The 15,816-nt window shown below is 43.4% G+C and overlaps 1 protein-coding gene across 1 annotated transcript in view; it reads left to right on the forward strand.

The window, feature by feature from the left end:
* ivd (isovaleryl-CoA dehydrogenase) overlaps positions 1–7,899 on the forward strand; it is a 61,447-nt gene extending 53,548 nt beyond the window's left edge. Inside the window, exons 10-13 of the mRNA XM_033027787.1 lie at positions 380–461; positions 1,868–1,972; positions 5,251–5,323; positions 7,487–7,899. Of these exons, the coding sequence (XP_032883678.1) occupies positions 380–461; positions 1,868–1,972; positions 5,251–5,323; positions 7,487–7,620 (394 nt within the window). The 3' untranslated portion in view covers positions 7,621–7,899. The remainder of the gene's footprint in view (positions 1–379; positions 462–1,867; positions 1,973–5,250; positions 5,324–7,486) is intronic.
* Positions 7,900–15,816: the final 7,917 nt, after the last annotated feature.

Raw genomic sequence — 15,816 nt, forward strand, 5'->3', positions numbered from 1 at the left:
ACAGCATGGAAACAGGCTCTTTGGCTCGCCCGTTCACACTAGTTCTGTCTTAACCCACTTTCTCATCCACTCCCTACACATTGGTGGCAATTTTAGAGAGGTCAGTTAACCTACAAACCAGCATCTTTGGATGCCGAAGGAAACAGGAGCACCTGTAGGAAACCCACGTGGTCACAGGGAAATCGTGAGAACGTGCAAACTCCACACAGATCAAACCCAGGTCTCTGGTGCTGTAAGGCAGCAGGTTCACCAGCTGCACCACTGCATCACCGCATCACCCTGAAGCAATGTAGTTACATAGAGACATAGGGGCTCGGCTCTGCTCCACTATCATTTATTATTTTGGTTTTGCTCTGAGTTTCTTGTGGTTTACTTGCAGCATCATGCAGGCAGTTCTGGACCATGCCATTCCTTACTTACATGTTCGAGAGGCTTTCGGCAAGAAGATCGGAGAGTTCCAGGTAAGGTTGTGCGTAGATCCTTAATGTAATGGAGTATTATTGAATATAAAATCACTTTTCTCTGCACTAGGAAGATAAGCAAAATCTTTGGGTTTTCGTTATCTTGAGTGGAACAATGTGAGCAATCAGTTAGTTCCAGTAGTGAAAAGATACTCCCAGTCATTGTCTTTGATGTTGAAGTGCCCAAGTCTCTCATCAGAGAATGCGTTCTGCAAATGATAAAGCGATGGTCAGGAGAGGAATTGTGGAAATGTGAAGGTATCTTGAATCCCACTTAATGAGGGCTGCTAGCAAGAGGAAGAGAGAACTGAGTTTCTCTTCATTGGGGAAAGGCATGATGAAGGGAAAAGTGCCCGTCAAGAGGAGTTATAGTTATGGTGTAAACAATTTGGACTGGAGAAACTTCTGCATCCTCCCATCTTTGTTCTTCACCAAGCCTCTTTAAAATCTGCTCTTTGAGTAAGCTTTTGTTCAGCTTGTACAATGTCTCTTTTATAAGCTCAGGTGTCACTTTCAGTCTGATAATGTTCCTGTGAAAACGGGATGTTCAACTAAAGGGGCACTGAGTGAATATTATCGAGGGGGAGGTGATAATTCTGGAATGTGTTCAATTCTCACTTTAGAGGATCCAGTTGCTTTCAATTGAGCTTCCAGTATTTTAAACACGGCAAACCGAGAATTTGAATACTGACTCGTGTTTAAAGGATCTAGGTTCTGATCTGACTCTTTATTATGGCTGGTTCGTGTCTGGAAATGAGAGCATTTTTCTTTACGTTGCTGTGGTAACTAGAGCATGTTCACCATCTCACTTTACATGAATTCTTCCCTTGCTATGGCTATACATAGAACAAAGCAGTATTGGAACAGGCCCTTCTGCCCATGATGTCTGTGCTGAACATACGGCCTCATCCTACCTGCCTGCACATGATCCATATCCCTCCGTTCTCTGCATATTCACATGCCTATCTAAAACCCTCAAATGCCATGATCATATCTGCTTTGTTTTGACCATAATCCCCAACACATTCCAGGCACCTCCCACTCTTTTTGATAACTTGTCCCGCATATCTTTAACTTTTCCCTTCTCACCATAGAGCTGTGGCCACTAATAATGGACATTTTCATCCTGGGGAAAAAATTCTGACTGTCTACCTTATTTACACCTCTCGTAATATCATCAACTTCTATCAGGTTCTTAGCCTGTGCTTCAGAGAAAGCAATCAAGTTTGTCCAACCTCTCCTTGTAACTAACACTCTCTAATCTAGGCAGTGTTTTCTTCTCTTCTTCACCCTCTCCAAAGCTGCTTCATCCTTCCTGTAATTATGTTGAATTGAATTGAACAGCTAGTCGGTTGAATAATTTGTCACATGTGCATGTGTGTCTCTCACTCCGTACTCTCCCGCAGCTTTTACAAGGCAAGATGGCTGATATGTATACCCGTCTGAGTGCCTGCAGACAGTATGTGTACAACGTAGCAAGAGCCTGTGACATGGGACACATGAGTGCAATGGTAAGGCTAAAAAGAGATATAGAAACTGTCTTTATGTACTGTTATACAAGCAACCTCACTCTCAATAACCACACAATGGATAAATCTATCTGAACAGTTTGCACAAAATCTTGACAACAGTGAGATAGATCATCCTGGCCTAATCCTTTGACTGTTTCTTGGGTTACTCCTTGCAGGGACTCTGGTAGAAATCAGAATGAGCTTCCTGAATCTGCTTTCCATCAGGCACGCCATGAAATCATCTTCAATTATGTTCTAATTAGCTTTCAATTTTAGGCCTGATCTGCTGAATGGCAGATGAGGACGAATGGATAAACTCACATGATGATAACTGTCGCCATTTGACATGCAAGTCTGCTGTTGAGGTAGTTCTGAGCAAATGTTCAGGAGCTAGCAATGCTGTGTCAGGTCTGAGCTTGTCTAATGCCGACATGTTGCCCAAAATGTAATGCTGTCCTGCCTTAACCCAAATAAACACGTCCAACTCTGTTTTCTCCATGCTCATTGGAGGTCTGGTGGAATGCTGGTCCACTCTTCCCGCCCCGCCCCCCCCCCTTCCCGTATTTCTAATGTTCTTAGGTTTGGGCATGACGAGCTAATAGTGAGTGGAAAAAACATCTACACTAGAACTTATACTTGCCATAATTTAAAACCATTTTGCCAGACTCATTAAGGTTAGGAGCATAAGTAACAAATTAAATGTAGCACAGGAGCAGCAGGGGTGTTTGAGACTAAGCAATAGCTGAAAGCAGAGGATTTCCCAGAAAAATAATATTTACATTTTAAGAATATAAAGTATAAAGAAGAGTTCCTTCATGACACTTGCATAACGTTTGACAACTGTGTATAAAATAAAATCCCATGTATCGGGATTTTCCCTCAACTCGACAATGTGATAGAAGTTTATAACCTTGGGGACATTACAACACATTGTGTCTGAGCAAGGGGGTTGCTGATGTGTGAAACAACATTTCCAGGTAAAAGATGAGAACATTTTGAATAATAGTGGGTCTTTTCCACCTTGCAGATGAAATCAAGTCAAGTCAAGAGAGTTTATTGTCATGTGTCCCAGATAGGACAATGAAATTCTTGCTTGCTGCAGCACAACAGAATATTGTAAGCAAAAATACAGAACAGTTCAGTTCAATATACACATAAATAAACAGATAAAGTGCAATAGGGTGTTACAGTTCAGAGTCTGTTTGTTGGTGAGTTTAATAGCCTGATGGCTGTGGGGAAGCAGCTGTTCCTGAACCTGGATGTAACAGATTTCAGCCTCCTGTACCGTCTGCCCGATGGTAGCGGAGAGATGAGTGCGTGGCCAGGATGGCGCGGTTCCTTGATGATGTTGGCTGCCTTTTCGAGGCAGCGACTGCGATAGATCCCTTCGATGGTGGGGAGGTCAGAGCTGGTGATGGACTGGGCGGTGGTTACAACTTTCTGCATTCTTTTCCGCTCCTGGATGCTCAAGTTGCGGAACCAAGCCACGACGCAACCAGTCAGCATGCTCTCTACTGTACACCTGTAGAAGTTCGAGAGAGTCCTCTTTGACATACCGACTCTCCGTAGTCTTCTCAGGAAGTAGAGGCGCTGATGTGCTTTCTTTATAATTGCATCAGTGTGCTGGGACCAGGAAAGATCTTCGGAAATGTGCACGCCCAGGAATTTGAAGTTCTTGACCCTTTCCACCATCGTCATGATGATGTAAACGGGATTGTGGGTCCCTATCCTAAACCTTACAGACTCTTTTCTGCCCTCATTGCTTCTCATTCCACATGTGCATTATCTGTCTGTCTCTCAGCAGACCATGCTTTTCTCCCTTCCTTTAAATGGTTTCCAGGCAAAGCTGTAAAAATATAAGACTGTGTAGGGTAGTGGTCAACACAGACAATTATGACTGGTCGTTAAGATATCCACTCAGCACTTCTTCCTCGGGATTGTTTGAAGGACCAGGTTTTTTGTGCATCGTTACCTTTCTGATTACTTCACAGCCATGTTGCCATGGTCATTGCATCAGAAAGCATCAGTGAAATGGATTGTCAGGTTGCTCTCTTTTTGCTGATTGTATGAGCTGGCTGCAGGCAATTTAAGTGATTATTATTTTCCAACATGACAATCCTGCCAAAGCTTTGACGGCACTGGGCCGCCACTCGCTGGAGTTTAGGAGGATGAGGGGAGACCTGATTGAAACGTACCAAATAAGTCAAGCCAAGTTTATTTGTTACATACACATACAAGATGTGCAGTGAAATGAAAGTGGCAATGCCTGCGGATTGTGCAAAAACTGCAGACCAGAATAGAACAGAATCAGTATTTACATGTTAGAAAATAATTTTTTACAAAAGACACAACACAACAGTAAATGAGTCCCTGGTGAGATAAGATTTTACAGTCCTGATGACCTGTGGGCAGGGGAATTGGGTTAGGAGGGAGAGGTAGATCGATTGAATGGTGGAGCAGACTTGATGGCCTGAATGGCCTAATTCTGCTCCTATCACCTTATGACTTCAAAACAACACTGAATGTAAAGTGCTCTGATGTATCAATATCCTGAAATCTGTTGCAGCTATTCCTCGATTTAGGAAAGGGATGCCTTCTTGGAAAACATTTCATTAAACATTTGTTTCCATATTTCAGAAAGGCTGACTGAAACACATCGTGGGTCTTTTGGTAGAATGTGTTCTTAAAGGTAGCGAATGGCATTCTGTTAATTATAATGAAACAGATTAGTAAATTGATGATACTGCAAAGAATGGCATTAAAGCGTAAATTATACTGAACTTTTACAAGTGATGCAGTGGTACAGTTGCTGCCTTACAGCGCCGGAGACCCGGTTTTGATCTTAACTACAGATACTGTCTGTACGGAGTTTATGTTCTCCCCGCGACCTGCGTGGATTTCCCGGGGAGCTGTGGTTTCCTCCCACACTTCAAATACGTACAGGTTTGTCGCCTAATTAGTTTTGGTAAAATTGTAAATTGTCCCTAGTGTGTGTAGGATAGTGTTAACGTACGGGGTGATCGCTGGTCGGCACGGACTTGGTGGCCCGAAGGGCTTGTTTCTGCGCTGTATCTCTGTGCCTCTAAACTAAACTAAATAGAGTAATGTAGAAGAGCTTTGTTTCTTTGTGTTTTTGGTCATGGAAAGAGACATGAGGCTTGGTTGGGAAGTTTAGGGGATTGAATAAGACTAAACAGTTTAAATCCTGACTGTCAAACACTGAGCACCCCAGGTAACTCTCGAAGCAAGATTTCATTCACGTGTGTTTCTTTTTGCAGGATTGTGCCGGTGTAATTCTTTATGCTGCAGAGACAGCTACTAAAGTGGCCCTAGATGGAATCCAGTGTTTGGGTGAGTGTTCTGGGAAAAGACTCGGCTGATCGATCAAGGTCAGCACAATTGGAAGCAAAAGCAAATAACAAGTGGACAGGGTTTATTTTTAAACCTATGAAAGAGTCCAAGGGAAGGCCAGGGTACACCAGGGAATTATAGCTAAAAGACAGTGAACCTTTGTTATTATGTGAAGGGTGGGGAAAAGTGGGCAGTTTGTTCTATTTGTGATTTCAATGCATACGTGAAGTAAAAGAGAGAAACTTCCTCTGGATGAGTCACAACCTAACCCCCCCCCCCCCCCCCCCGGAGCTAAGGAATCCAGGAAGCATTTCTTCACACAAAAGCAGGTGGTTATCTGCATTCTCCCCTGCCACAGTTTAATTGAAATGCAATTAAAAAATTGCATTGCTGAGATTGCTAGAATTTTGTTAAGTAGGGATTTAAGGCCTGAACATTGACTTCACCAATTTCTGGTAGCCCTTGCTGTCTCCTCCCCTTCTCAGCTCTCCCTCAGCCCTCTGGCTCTTCCTCTTCCTTTCTTCTTCCTGCCCCCCCCCCCCCCCCCCCCCAACCTGCATCAGTCTGAAGAAGGGTTTGGGCCCGAAACATTGCCTATTTCCTTCGCTCCATAGATGCTGCCGCATCCGCTGAGTTTCTCCAGCATTTTTGTCTACCAGGGGTTTAAGGGATATTAAATCTTTTGGAGTGGGTAAGGAGTTAATTTGCAGTTTGGCCTTCATTTAATTCATAGGTGGAAGAGAATCGAAAAGTTGAATGTTCAGATCCTGCTTCTGAAGCTCAGGAAGAGCTAGGAGAGAGATGGCTCTAGAACACTTGAGAGAGTGGAGCTGATTTAATTGGAAAAGGCAGTGTTTGCAGTAATCAAAAGTTATAGCCCTGAATGGACAGAATTATCTGCTTTCAAAATATATATGAAGGACATATCCAAAGTATGTATGAAGAACATATATTCATACAAAATATGTGTGAAGGACATAACAAGAGGAGTTAAGTATAGGAGCAAAGAGGTCCTTCTGCTGTTGTACAGGGCCTGAGTGAGACCACACCTGGAGTATTGTGTGCAGTTTTGGTCTACACATTTGAGGAAGGACATTCTTGCTATTGAGGGAGTGCAGCGTAGGTTCACAAGGTTAATTCCCGGGATGGCGGGACTGTCATATGTTGATAGAATTGAGCAGCTGGGCTTGTATACTCTGGAATTCAGAAGGATGAGAGAGGATCTTATTGAAACATATAAGATTATTAAGGGTTTGGACACGCTAAAGGCAGGAAACATGGTCCCGATGTTGGGGGAGTCCAGAACCAGGGGCCACAGTTTACGAATAAGTGGTAAGCCATTTAGAACGGAGAGGAGGAAATACTTTTTCACACAGAGTTGTGAGTGTGGAATTTTCTGCCTCGGAGGGCGCTGGAGACCAGTTCTCTGGGTGTTTTCAAGAGAGAATTAGATAGAGCTCCTAAAGATAGCAGAGTCAATGGATATGGGGAGAAGGCAGGAACGGGATACTGATTGTAGATAATCAGCCATGATCACAGTGAATGGCGGTGCTGGCTCGAAGGGCCAAATGGCCTACTCCTGCACCTATTGTCTGTTGGAACTGCAGGTGCTGGATTACATCAAAGATAGACAAAATGCTAGAGTAACTCAGCAGGACAGACAGCATCTCTGGAGAGAAGGAAAGGGTGACGTTTTCGGTCAACCCAAAATGTCATCCATTCCTTCTATCCAGAGATGCTGTCTGTTCCGCTGAGTTGCTCCAGCATTTTGTGTCTATTATCTGCTTTCAGATGACTTGTCTCTCCACTTATTGAGTAAGTCCTTGAGGGATTTGTATGAACCTTTTTTTTTTCGAAAGAGCAAAATGCAAGTCCTTGTTGAATTTGAACATTAAAAAGAGTTAATGAATTGAAAAAAAAAAAGTTTGATGCCATCTGATATTCGTGCTGCTCTTTCTGAGCGAAATAATAAATTGCATACCTGGCAACAATATCAAATTTTCTGTAAAGAGCATTGATATTTTTTTTTTGTCTTTGTTGACTGAACATTTCCATAATGATTCCGCAGTATCAGTTCTGTAAACTTCTGTAATCTTAATTGCTAATTAGGTATAATGTGGTGCTGAGTCTGCTCATGCTCGCTCACTGTTTGTGGATTTGCAGGTGGCAACGGCTACATCAATGACTACCCCATGGGCCGCTTTCTACGGGACGCTAAGTTGTATGAAATAGGAGCCGGAACCAGCGAAGTCAGAAGGCTCATCATCGGCAGAGCGTTCAATGCTATTTACAAATAACCCTTCTCGCAGCTTGCTGCAGAGACGAGGCTTGGCCACGTGCCTCCTCCACCCACAAACCTGCACTTCATTGTGGCAATATTTCAAGTTAACTTTAAGGCATATACTTATTTTATTTCAAAGTGCCTTGGTTTCTATCAGGGCAATCTTCAATCTGAGAAATATATAATTTGCAGAGCAAAATCATGGATGTTGATGTGTTAAACATGAAATACTTGATTAAAATATCAGGAAAGAAGGGAGTTAGTGCAACAGCAGAAACCTTCAATGCAATACAAATTATCGACTCGGCATCATAATTCAGGTCTGCCGATTAATATACTAAGTTGTGTTTTATTACTTGGAAAAAATACGTAAGTGGCATATGAAAATACCTCCATAGTGCTACATATTTAAACAAGAGGGTTGTTTGCATTGTTACTGTGTGTACAATCTGTACTCCTTCTGTGTTGGATCAGATTGTATATATGAGTTCAATTGCTATTGTTGGGAAACTGGTACAAGTTACAGGTCGGATTAAGGCAGACTGACCTACACAACAATCTTTCAATCTAAACTACAAATTCTAACAGTCCTCCCATAACTCACTGTAAGCCAGAGGATGCTTTCACTAGAGTTCGAGTACTTTGCAGAAAAGCACTGACAAAAAGATCTCATCCTTTGGAAAATGCAGTGACTGCACAACCCAAGGCCTTGAGTTCAATTGCTTTTAGTAAGTGAATCTACAGTGCAATTAAATTTTCTACTCCTGATCAAAAAAGATCAATATCAAAGAATCTTGTTAATATTTGGTATTATGCAAGTGTGATGTCCTGTGTAACATGATGTGAAGTTCTTTCAAAATGTAAGCACTACATGCACAATGTCTATCTTGGGTTGTGTACAGCTATATAATATATATAGATAATACACAAAAATGCTGGAGAAACTCAGCGGGTGCAGCAGCATCTATGGAGCGAAGGAAATAGGCAACGTTTCGGGCCGAATCCCTTCTTCAGACTGAAGAAGAGTTTTGGCCCAAAACGTTGCCTATTTCCTTCGCTCCATAGATGCTGCTGCACCCGCTGAGTTTCTCCAGCATTTTTGTGTACCTTCGATTTTCCAGCATCTGCAGTTCCTTCTTAAACATCATAGATATCCTGGATATCAGAATAACACTTGATTATCAAAACGAATATGAGGTCATTGAGTAGGAAGGAACTGCAGCTGCTGGTTTACACTGAAGATAGACCCAAAATGCTGGAGTAACTCAGCGGGACAGGCAGCGTCTCGACCCAAAATGTCACCCATTCCCTCTATCCAGATATAATGCCTGTCCCGCTGAGTTACTCCAGCATTTTGTCTCTATGAGGTAATTGAGGAATGAGTTGCATCTCCTTCTCATTCTTCTGTACTGGGTACCAATGGTTACAATTGCAGATAATTCTCAGCTGTCAAATGCTGTTTAAATATGTGCAATTGCACTGGTCCGTTCATACTGGGGAATGTAATCTTGGTGCACAAAGGATCCGGTGTAGGGTTTGCCAACTCTGGTGGGGAATATTGTTGCCAGCTTAATCAGATGAGCTCCTCCCTGCCATGGATCTGATTCCCCAGCACAGTCATTAATGCAGTGCAACAACTTCATTGAAGATTGGGAAATGAAAAACGTAATTATTCAACAATTGGATTATTCTTGGCCCTTGAGTAAAAATCCTTTGGTTCCCAGCTCCAAGATTGTACTACCGATAATTAATTAATAAATTGTTCAAAATGAATTCGACAATGGGAAAGTCTTAAGTATCGCTATGTTTCTTCTCCTTCTTTGGTTACCTGTCAATGAATCTTTAATACCTGAAAGATTGCGAATAGTCATATCCCAAATTATAACATTCAATTAACAGATCTTTGATCGAAACATAGGTTCTAAAAATGGTCTGCTAGTTAAGCCTTTGTATAATTGTGACTCAGTTTGACAATGGAAGTTTTATTATTCTAAATCATAGCCTCTGTGGGGTTACAGATGTCCTTTGTAGACTTCAGCTGTAAACTGTTCTATCCAGTGATAGCCACATAAGACTGCAGGTACTAGATAGTAGCTGACAAGGTGTTTTAGGGTTGCAAATGTACCACACTATGTGGTAAAGTTGGCACAACATGCAACAGTACTGTTCTGCCTTTCTCAGTCAATACAATTCAAAAGAGCTTGTATTTATGCTACACCTTTAACCGAGTAGTGTGTCCCAAGCTTCTTGCTGGAGCTTATTAAAATGACACCAACCATAAAAGAGAATATTAGGCCAGATTTTTCAACTTGCTGATGTTGAATAACTGCTGCCATTTTACCTGATTTTTCTTGGGCAGCAAGATCGCACCACGGTAGAGGCACTCTTCTATGTGTCACTCCCCTTGTACGGTGAGAGGGGAAAGATTAAGAGGGGCAATGTTTTCACACTAAGGTGGTGAGTGTATGGAACAAACTGCCAGAGGAGGTAGTTGAGGCAGGTACTATGTCAACATTTTGGACAGGTACATGGATAGGAAAGGTGGTGAAGGATATGGGCCAAATGCGGGCAGGTGGGAGCAGTGTTGGTGTGGCATCTTGGTCGGCATGGGCAAGTTGGGCTGAAGGCCCTATTTCCATGCTGTATGGTTCCTAGTTCCTCCTCGTATCGCCATGTACCCTTGGAGATAGGGATCTGCTGGCCTCTCCACCAGTAGGCAGACTCCACTGCTGTTGGCCCAGGCAGTGTGGAGATTTCTCAGCCTACATGATAGTTTGGAGACCTGGCTGAGTGAGACCCTGGAAAGCAACGGGAAATGATGGCTTCTGAGCCCTCAACAGCACAGAACTTCTCACGATTGGAAACCTATTTAAACAATTTCTGCAGTGACAAATTAATAACCATTTACCCAGCCAGAGATTTGTATTAAGCAGAATACTCAGAAGCTGGTTCTAAAGTTTCAAAAAATATTTTATTCAATTTCCCTACAAGGCAGTTGACATGAACATCCAAATCCTAAAAGGGGAGCAGCAGGGAAATGGCACCATGAATCAAAAACCTTTCAAAGAGGTCAGTTTTTAGAAGTATCTTAGAGAAGGGGAAATGGTAGTATACAGGAAAATAAATATGGGCTTTTCTTCCCTTGGCAACAAATGACAGGCTAAATGGAAAGTCTTCATTTAAATTACTACCGAACGGAATGATCCTATTGTACTTCCGGTGGCGCTGGTGCCAGCAGCCTCCACCTTCAGCCCGGTTGTTTTTTTTGGTTTTTTAGTTATGTTAAAGTGTTTTTTATGTTTTTTTAAATGTCTTTATGTGGGGGAAGAGGGCACGGTAAGGGGGATACCGTCCTTCGGTCGCTTCCTGGAGGGGACGCGACTATTATTCGAGTCGCGTCCTCACCCCCCCCAGTGGCCTACCTACTGGATTGGCGCGGCCTTTCCTGCCGGGATCGACCAGAGCTCCAGCAGCGGCGGGACAGCGTTGTAACATCGCGGGGCTGGCGATGCCTTACCGGGGATCGCCGTCTGGAGCCCGGAGTGCTGGACCTGCTGCACCGACATCATGGAGCTGCGGTTTGCGGAGCTCCCAACGCGGGCGGCGCTGATCAACAACGCGGGGTCCTGCGACTCCGCTCGGCCTGCGGACTCGGGAGCTGCGGACTCCGGCTGCGGGAGGCGGCTGATCAGGAGGTCCGGGCCGCTGAGGAGGAGGATGTTCACCGTCGGGGATCGGCGTCAGCGTTCCACCAGCCCGGCGAGAGGGCCTGAACATCGGGCCGCCCGGTGCAGCGACTGCGGGTGCTCGGAAGGCCCAGACCACGGATGAACATCTGGGAAGATCGGAGGGGAGGCTGGCTGGACTATGGTGCCTTCCTCACCTTGGTGCCACTGTGTTATGTTGTGTTGTGGACTTTCTGTGTTTGTGCTTTTCTTTTTTTAATTCAATTTTATTTTTAATATGTTTTATTATTTATTATTTATTTATTTTTATGATACTGTCTGTAAGGAAAATTCATTTTGTTGTCTCTAATTGAGACAATGACAATAAATTTGAATACAATACAATACAATCCTGTGTAACTGAGGCCTGGGGTTCTAGATAATCAATCCAGCCAGTTTTGGTCCGTGTTAGTTAGGCTTTGGAAATGATTACATCTAATTCATTTTAATAAAATCTACAAGCGACAGACATTTTGCTTCTGTGGTGGATGTCGGAGAGCAGCAGCTTTGTGACATTAACCATTTTCTCCAATTATAAAAGGGATTTTCCATACCAATGGATCAGAAATTAATTGGGCGTGTTTAACAGCCACCCAATCAATCGATTCAAGAGCTTCATTCCTTCTTCAGTGTTGTAACACAGGAATATGCATCTATGTAGGGTAAGAGCGCTTAACTCCTTTCCATCTCTTCAATATTTCAGTAGCATTTGTAATTGTTCAGGTGCTAAAATACACTAGACAGGTAGTTTGATTAGTACGGGTGTTATGGGAGAAGGCAGGAATGAGGTTAGGGAGAGGTAAATAACCATGATTGAATGGCGTAGACTTGATGGGCCGAATAACCTAATTCTGCTACTGTCCCTTTGAGGTGCTTAAAAGACACTTGGACAGGTACATGGATAGGGAAGTTGGGAGGGATATGGGCAAACAAAGGCAAATGGGGCTAGCTTAGATAGGGCATCTTGGTCAGCATCAACGTGTTGGGATGGTTCCCTTTGACTGACGTATCTGTCCTCAGGAAAAGACACAAAAATGCTAAGAATCAGCCCATCAACCCATAGATAACCCAGTGCAGAAGCAGGCCCCTTGCTCCAACTCATTGATCAGCACCTCTAGAGAGAAGGAATGGGTGACGTTTCAAGTTTCGAAGGACTCTCTGGCAGCTCATTCCATACTGCCTGAATGTCTGGTATAGGATCATTTGGCTAGGATTGTAAAGAATGGCTGTGTTGGGAACAGCAACAAGTTACCAGAAATTGCCAATTGTCTTTCTAAGCCAAAAAAGTGGAACATTTTTGAACAAAGTGTCGAGGGAAATCTAGACTACTACTGTTCTGACTTGAGGTAACCTTCAGTTACAATTATATCTCAAGATCTTGCTGCCTCGTGCTGACCTGGGATTTGTTGTGTTTATTAATGACCTAGCAGTGATGTTAGTGCTGGAGAAATAAAGTGAATATGACACCAAGATTTGTGCAACATTAAGACAAGAGGATTGGAGATGTTTTCGATGTACCAGGTTAATGAATAAGAAACTGACAAATGGCATTTAATTTCAATACATTTATTGATGTATATGTTGGTAGCGTCAATACATATTATTTGCAGGGAGCACAAAGCAGCCAAGAGAAAAATATATTAGTGTTGTTAGATACAAGCCAAAATGTTCAAAACTAATTTAGAAAACCTATTGTTGAAGGTAGCAAAATGCTGGTTTGTATTAACAGAAACATCTTGTATGGATTAATGTACAAGGACATAATTTTCATCCACAGAAGATCATGGCCATTTGGACATGCAATCTTGGTCCTAAGGAGGATTATATCAAATTTTGGCCCTCATTCAGGAAATAGGATTAGTCATATGGTGGAAAAGTGAGAAGAGCTGGTGAAAGATTTCAAGCTTAGAGAATCTCAATCACGCCAGTGAGTTTAAAGACCGTGGCCTTTAGTGCGTCATCACAGTCTTGGGCTATTGGAGGAAATGAGTTTGAAGATTGAGATCTTAGACCCATCACGAAATCATGATCCACTAAGTAAGGTCATAAGTGATAAGAGCAGAATTAGGCCATTCGGCCCATCGTCTACTCCGCCATTCAATTATGGCTGATATATCTCTCCTTCCTAACTAACCCCTTTCTCCTGCCTTCTCTCCATAACCACTGGCACCTGTATTAATCAAGAATCTATCTCTGCCTTAAATATATGTAGCAATGATCCCTCCCATCCTGTACACCCTGAGACATAGACTACTTGCAACAGAACACGAGTTACCATCAATGCTGTTTCTGCCACATCCTCCAACTCCACTGATAGGAGCATCCTTTCCCAGACATACATCCCCAATGTTGGGGCCTAAAACATAAAAGCCCAGCATAAGTTGCAGAAGTGCCATTTCCCCCTTACCCCAGGCTGCCCACCCTTTTGAGCACCTCCTTACTCCGACAGAATCCAGTGGTCCCACATCAGTTACCTCAGAGCCCACAATACTGGAGTGGAAACAAGTAATCTGTGATCCTGAGGGACCCACTAAGTATACAATTATCACATTGGAACAGCATTGCTCGACACCACTCAGCACGGTCTGTGTGATATTTCAACCAAAAAGGTGCATATGTTGGAAACATGAAGTAAAAGCGAAACATGCTGAGAACACTCAGCAGGTCAGGCAGCATCTGTGGAGCGAGAAACTGTCAACATTTATTAAAACCAACCCTAAATCCCAGGGCCACCGCTAGTACAAAGATCCTGAGCTGAAACCTATTTTGAGGAACCTGTACTGAAGGGTTTCTTCAAGTTACGGGCAACTTCTTCCCCGTTATTACCAGACCCTTGAATGGGCCTCTACTATCTAAGGATGCATTCTTGATCTCCCAATCCGCTCTGTTGCAGCCCTTGCACCTTTTTTCTCTGTAACTGCAACACTACATTCTACATGTGAGGCAGAGGTTCACTTGCACCTCCTCCAACCTCATTTACTGTATCCGCTGTTTCAGGTGTGGACTCCGATACATTGGTGAGACCAAGTGCATGCTTGCCAATCGGTTCACTGAACACCTCCGATCATTCTGCCAAAACCTACCTGATTTCCCAGTTGCTAAACACTTTAACTCCCCCTCCCATTCCCACACTGACCTTTCTATCTTGGGCCGCCTCCACTGTCAGAGTGAGGCCCAACAGCCCAATTGAAGGAACAGCACTTCATATTTCGTTCGAGCAGCTTACAAATCAGCAGTATGAATATCGACTTCTCTAACATCAATAGATAATAGGTGCAGGTGTAGGCCATTAGGCCCTTTGAGCCAGGACTGCCATTCACTGTGATCATGGCTGATCATCCACAATCAGTACCCCGATCCTGCCTTATAGACAATAGGTGCAGGAGTACGCCATTCGGCCCTTCGAGCCAGCACTGCCATTCACTGTGATCATGGCTGATCATCCACAATCAGTACCCCGTTCCTGCCTTCTCCCCATATCCCTTGACTCCGCAATCTTCAAGAGCCCTATCTAATTCTCTCTTGAAAACATCCAGAGAAACGGTCTGAGGCAGAAAATTCCACAGATTCACAACTCTCTGGGTGAAAAAGTTTTTCCTTATCTCCGTTCTAAACAGGATACCCCTTATTCTTAAACTGTGGTCCCTGGTTCTGGGCTCGCCCAACATCGGGAACCTGTTTCCTGTCTCTAGCGTGTCCAATCCCTTAATAATATTACGTTTCAATTAGATGCCCTCTCATCCTTCTAAATTCCAGTGTAAACAAGCCCAGTTGCTCCATTCTTTCAACATATGACAGTCATTCAAGTAACCCTTGCTTTCCCTCTCTCCACCCCTCCCCCATCGTAGTTCTCCGACCAGTCTGACTGTCTTCCTGATTACATTTTATCTTTGTTTGATTTGTTGTCGCCTTCCCCTAGCTAACAATGATTTATTCTACATTTTTCTTGATCTCCATCCCGATTGACATCTCGTTTTCACAACTTACCCTTCCATTTCTCTGTGTGTGTCTCTCTCTCTCCTGACTCAGTCTGAAGAAGGGTCTCGATCCGAAACGTCACCCATTCCTTCTCTCTAGAGATCCTGCCAGTCCTGCTGAGTTACTCCATCATTTTGTGCCTATCTTCAGTATAAACCAGCATCTGCAGTTCCTTCCCACACACTACTTTCCGCACTCTGTTTATTTTGTGCTTTGCACTCCTGTTGAGTTCCTGTTCGGTATGATCGCACTAATGTAAGTCACGATCTGTCGGGATAGCACCCTAAACAATGTTTCATAAACCAATACCAATATTGAGTCCAAACAGACAATGTCTAGTAGACTTCCCTCTATGCTTTTCTCATATAAATCCTCATTACAACTCAACAGGACTGACTTTGAGCCCCACCGTGGACTTAACATCGGAGCTGATCCCTTGCCTGGGATCACTCCAACTGCCGCCTGCGGTCTTTACATCGAGAGCTCGCAGTCTTGGGAGAGGCGGTCGG

The sequence above is a fragment of the Amblyraja radiata genome, chromosome 9 (genome assembly GCF_010909765.2).
Source record: "Amblyraja radiata isolate CabotCenter1 chromosome 9, sAmbRad1.1.pri, whole genome shotgun sequence".
Taxonomy (NCBI): Eukaryota; Metazoa; Chordata; class Chondrichthyes; order Rajiformes; family Rajidae; genus Amblyraja; species Amblyraja radiata.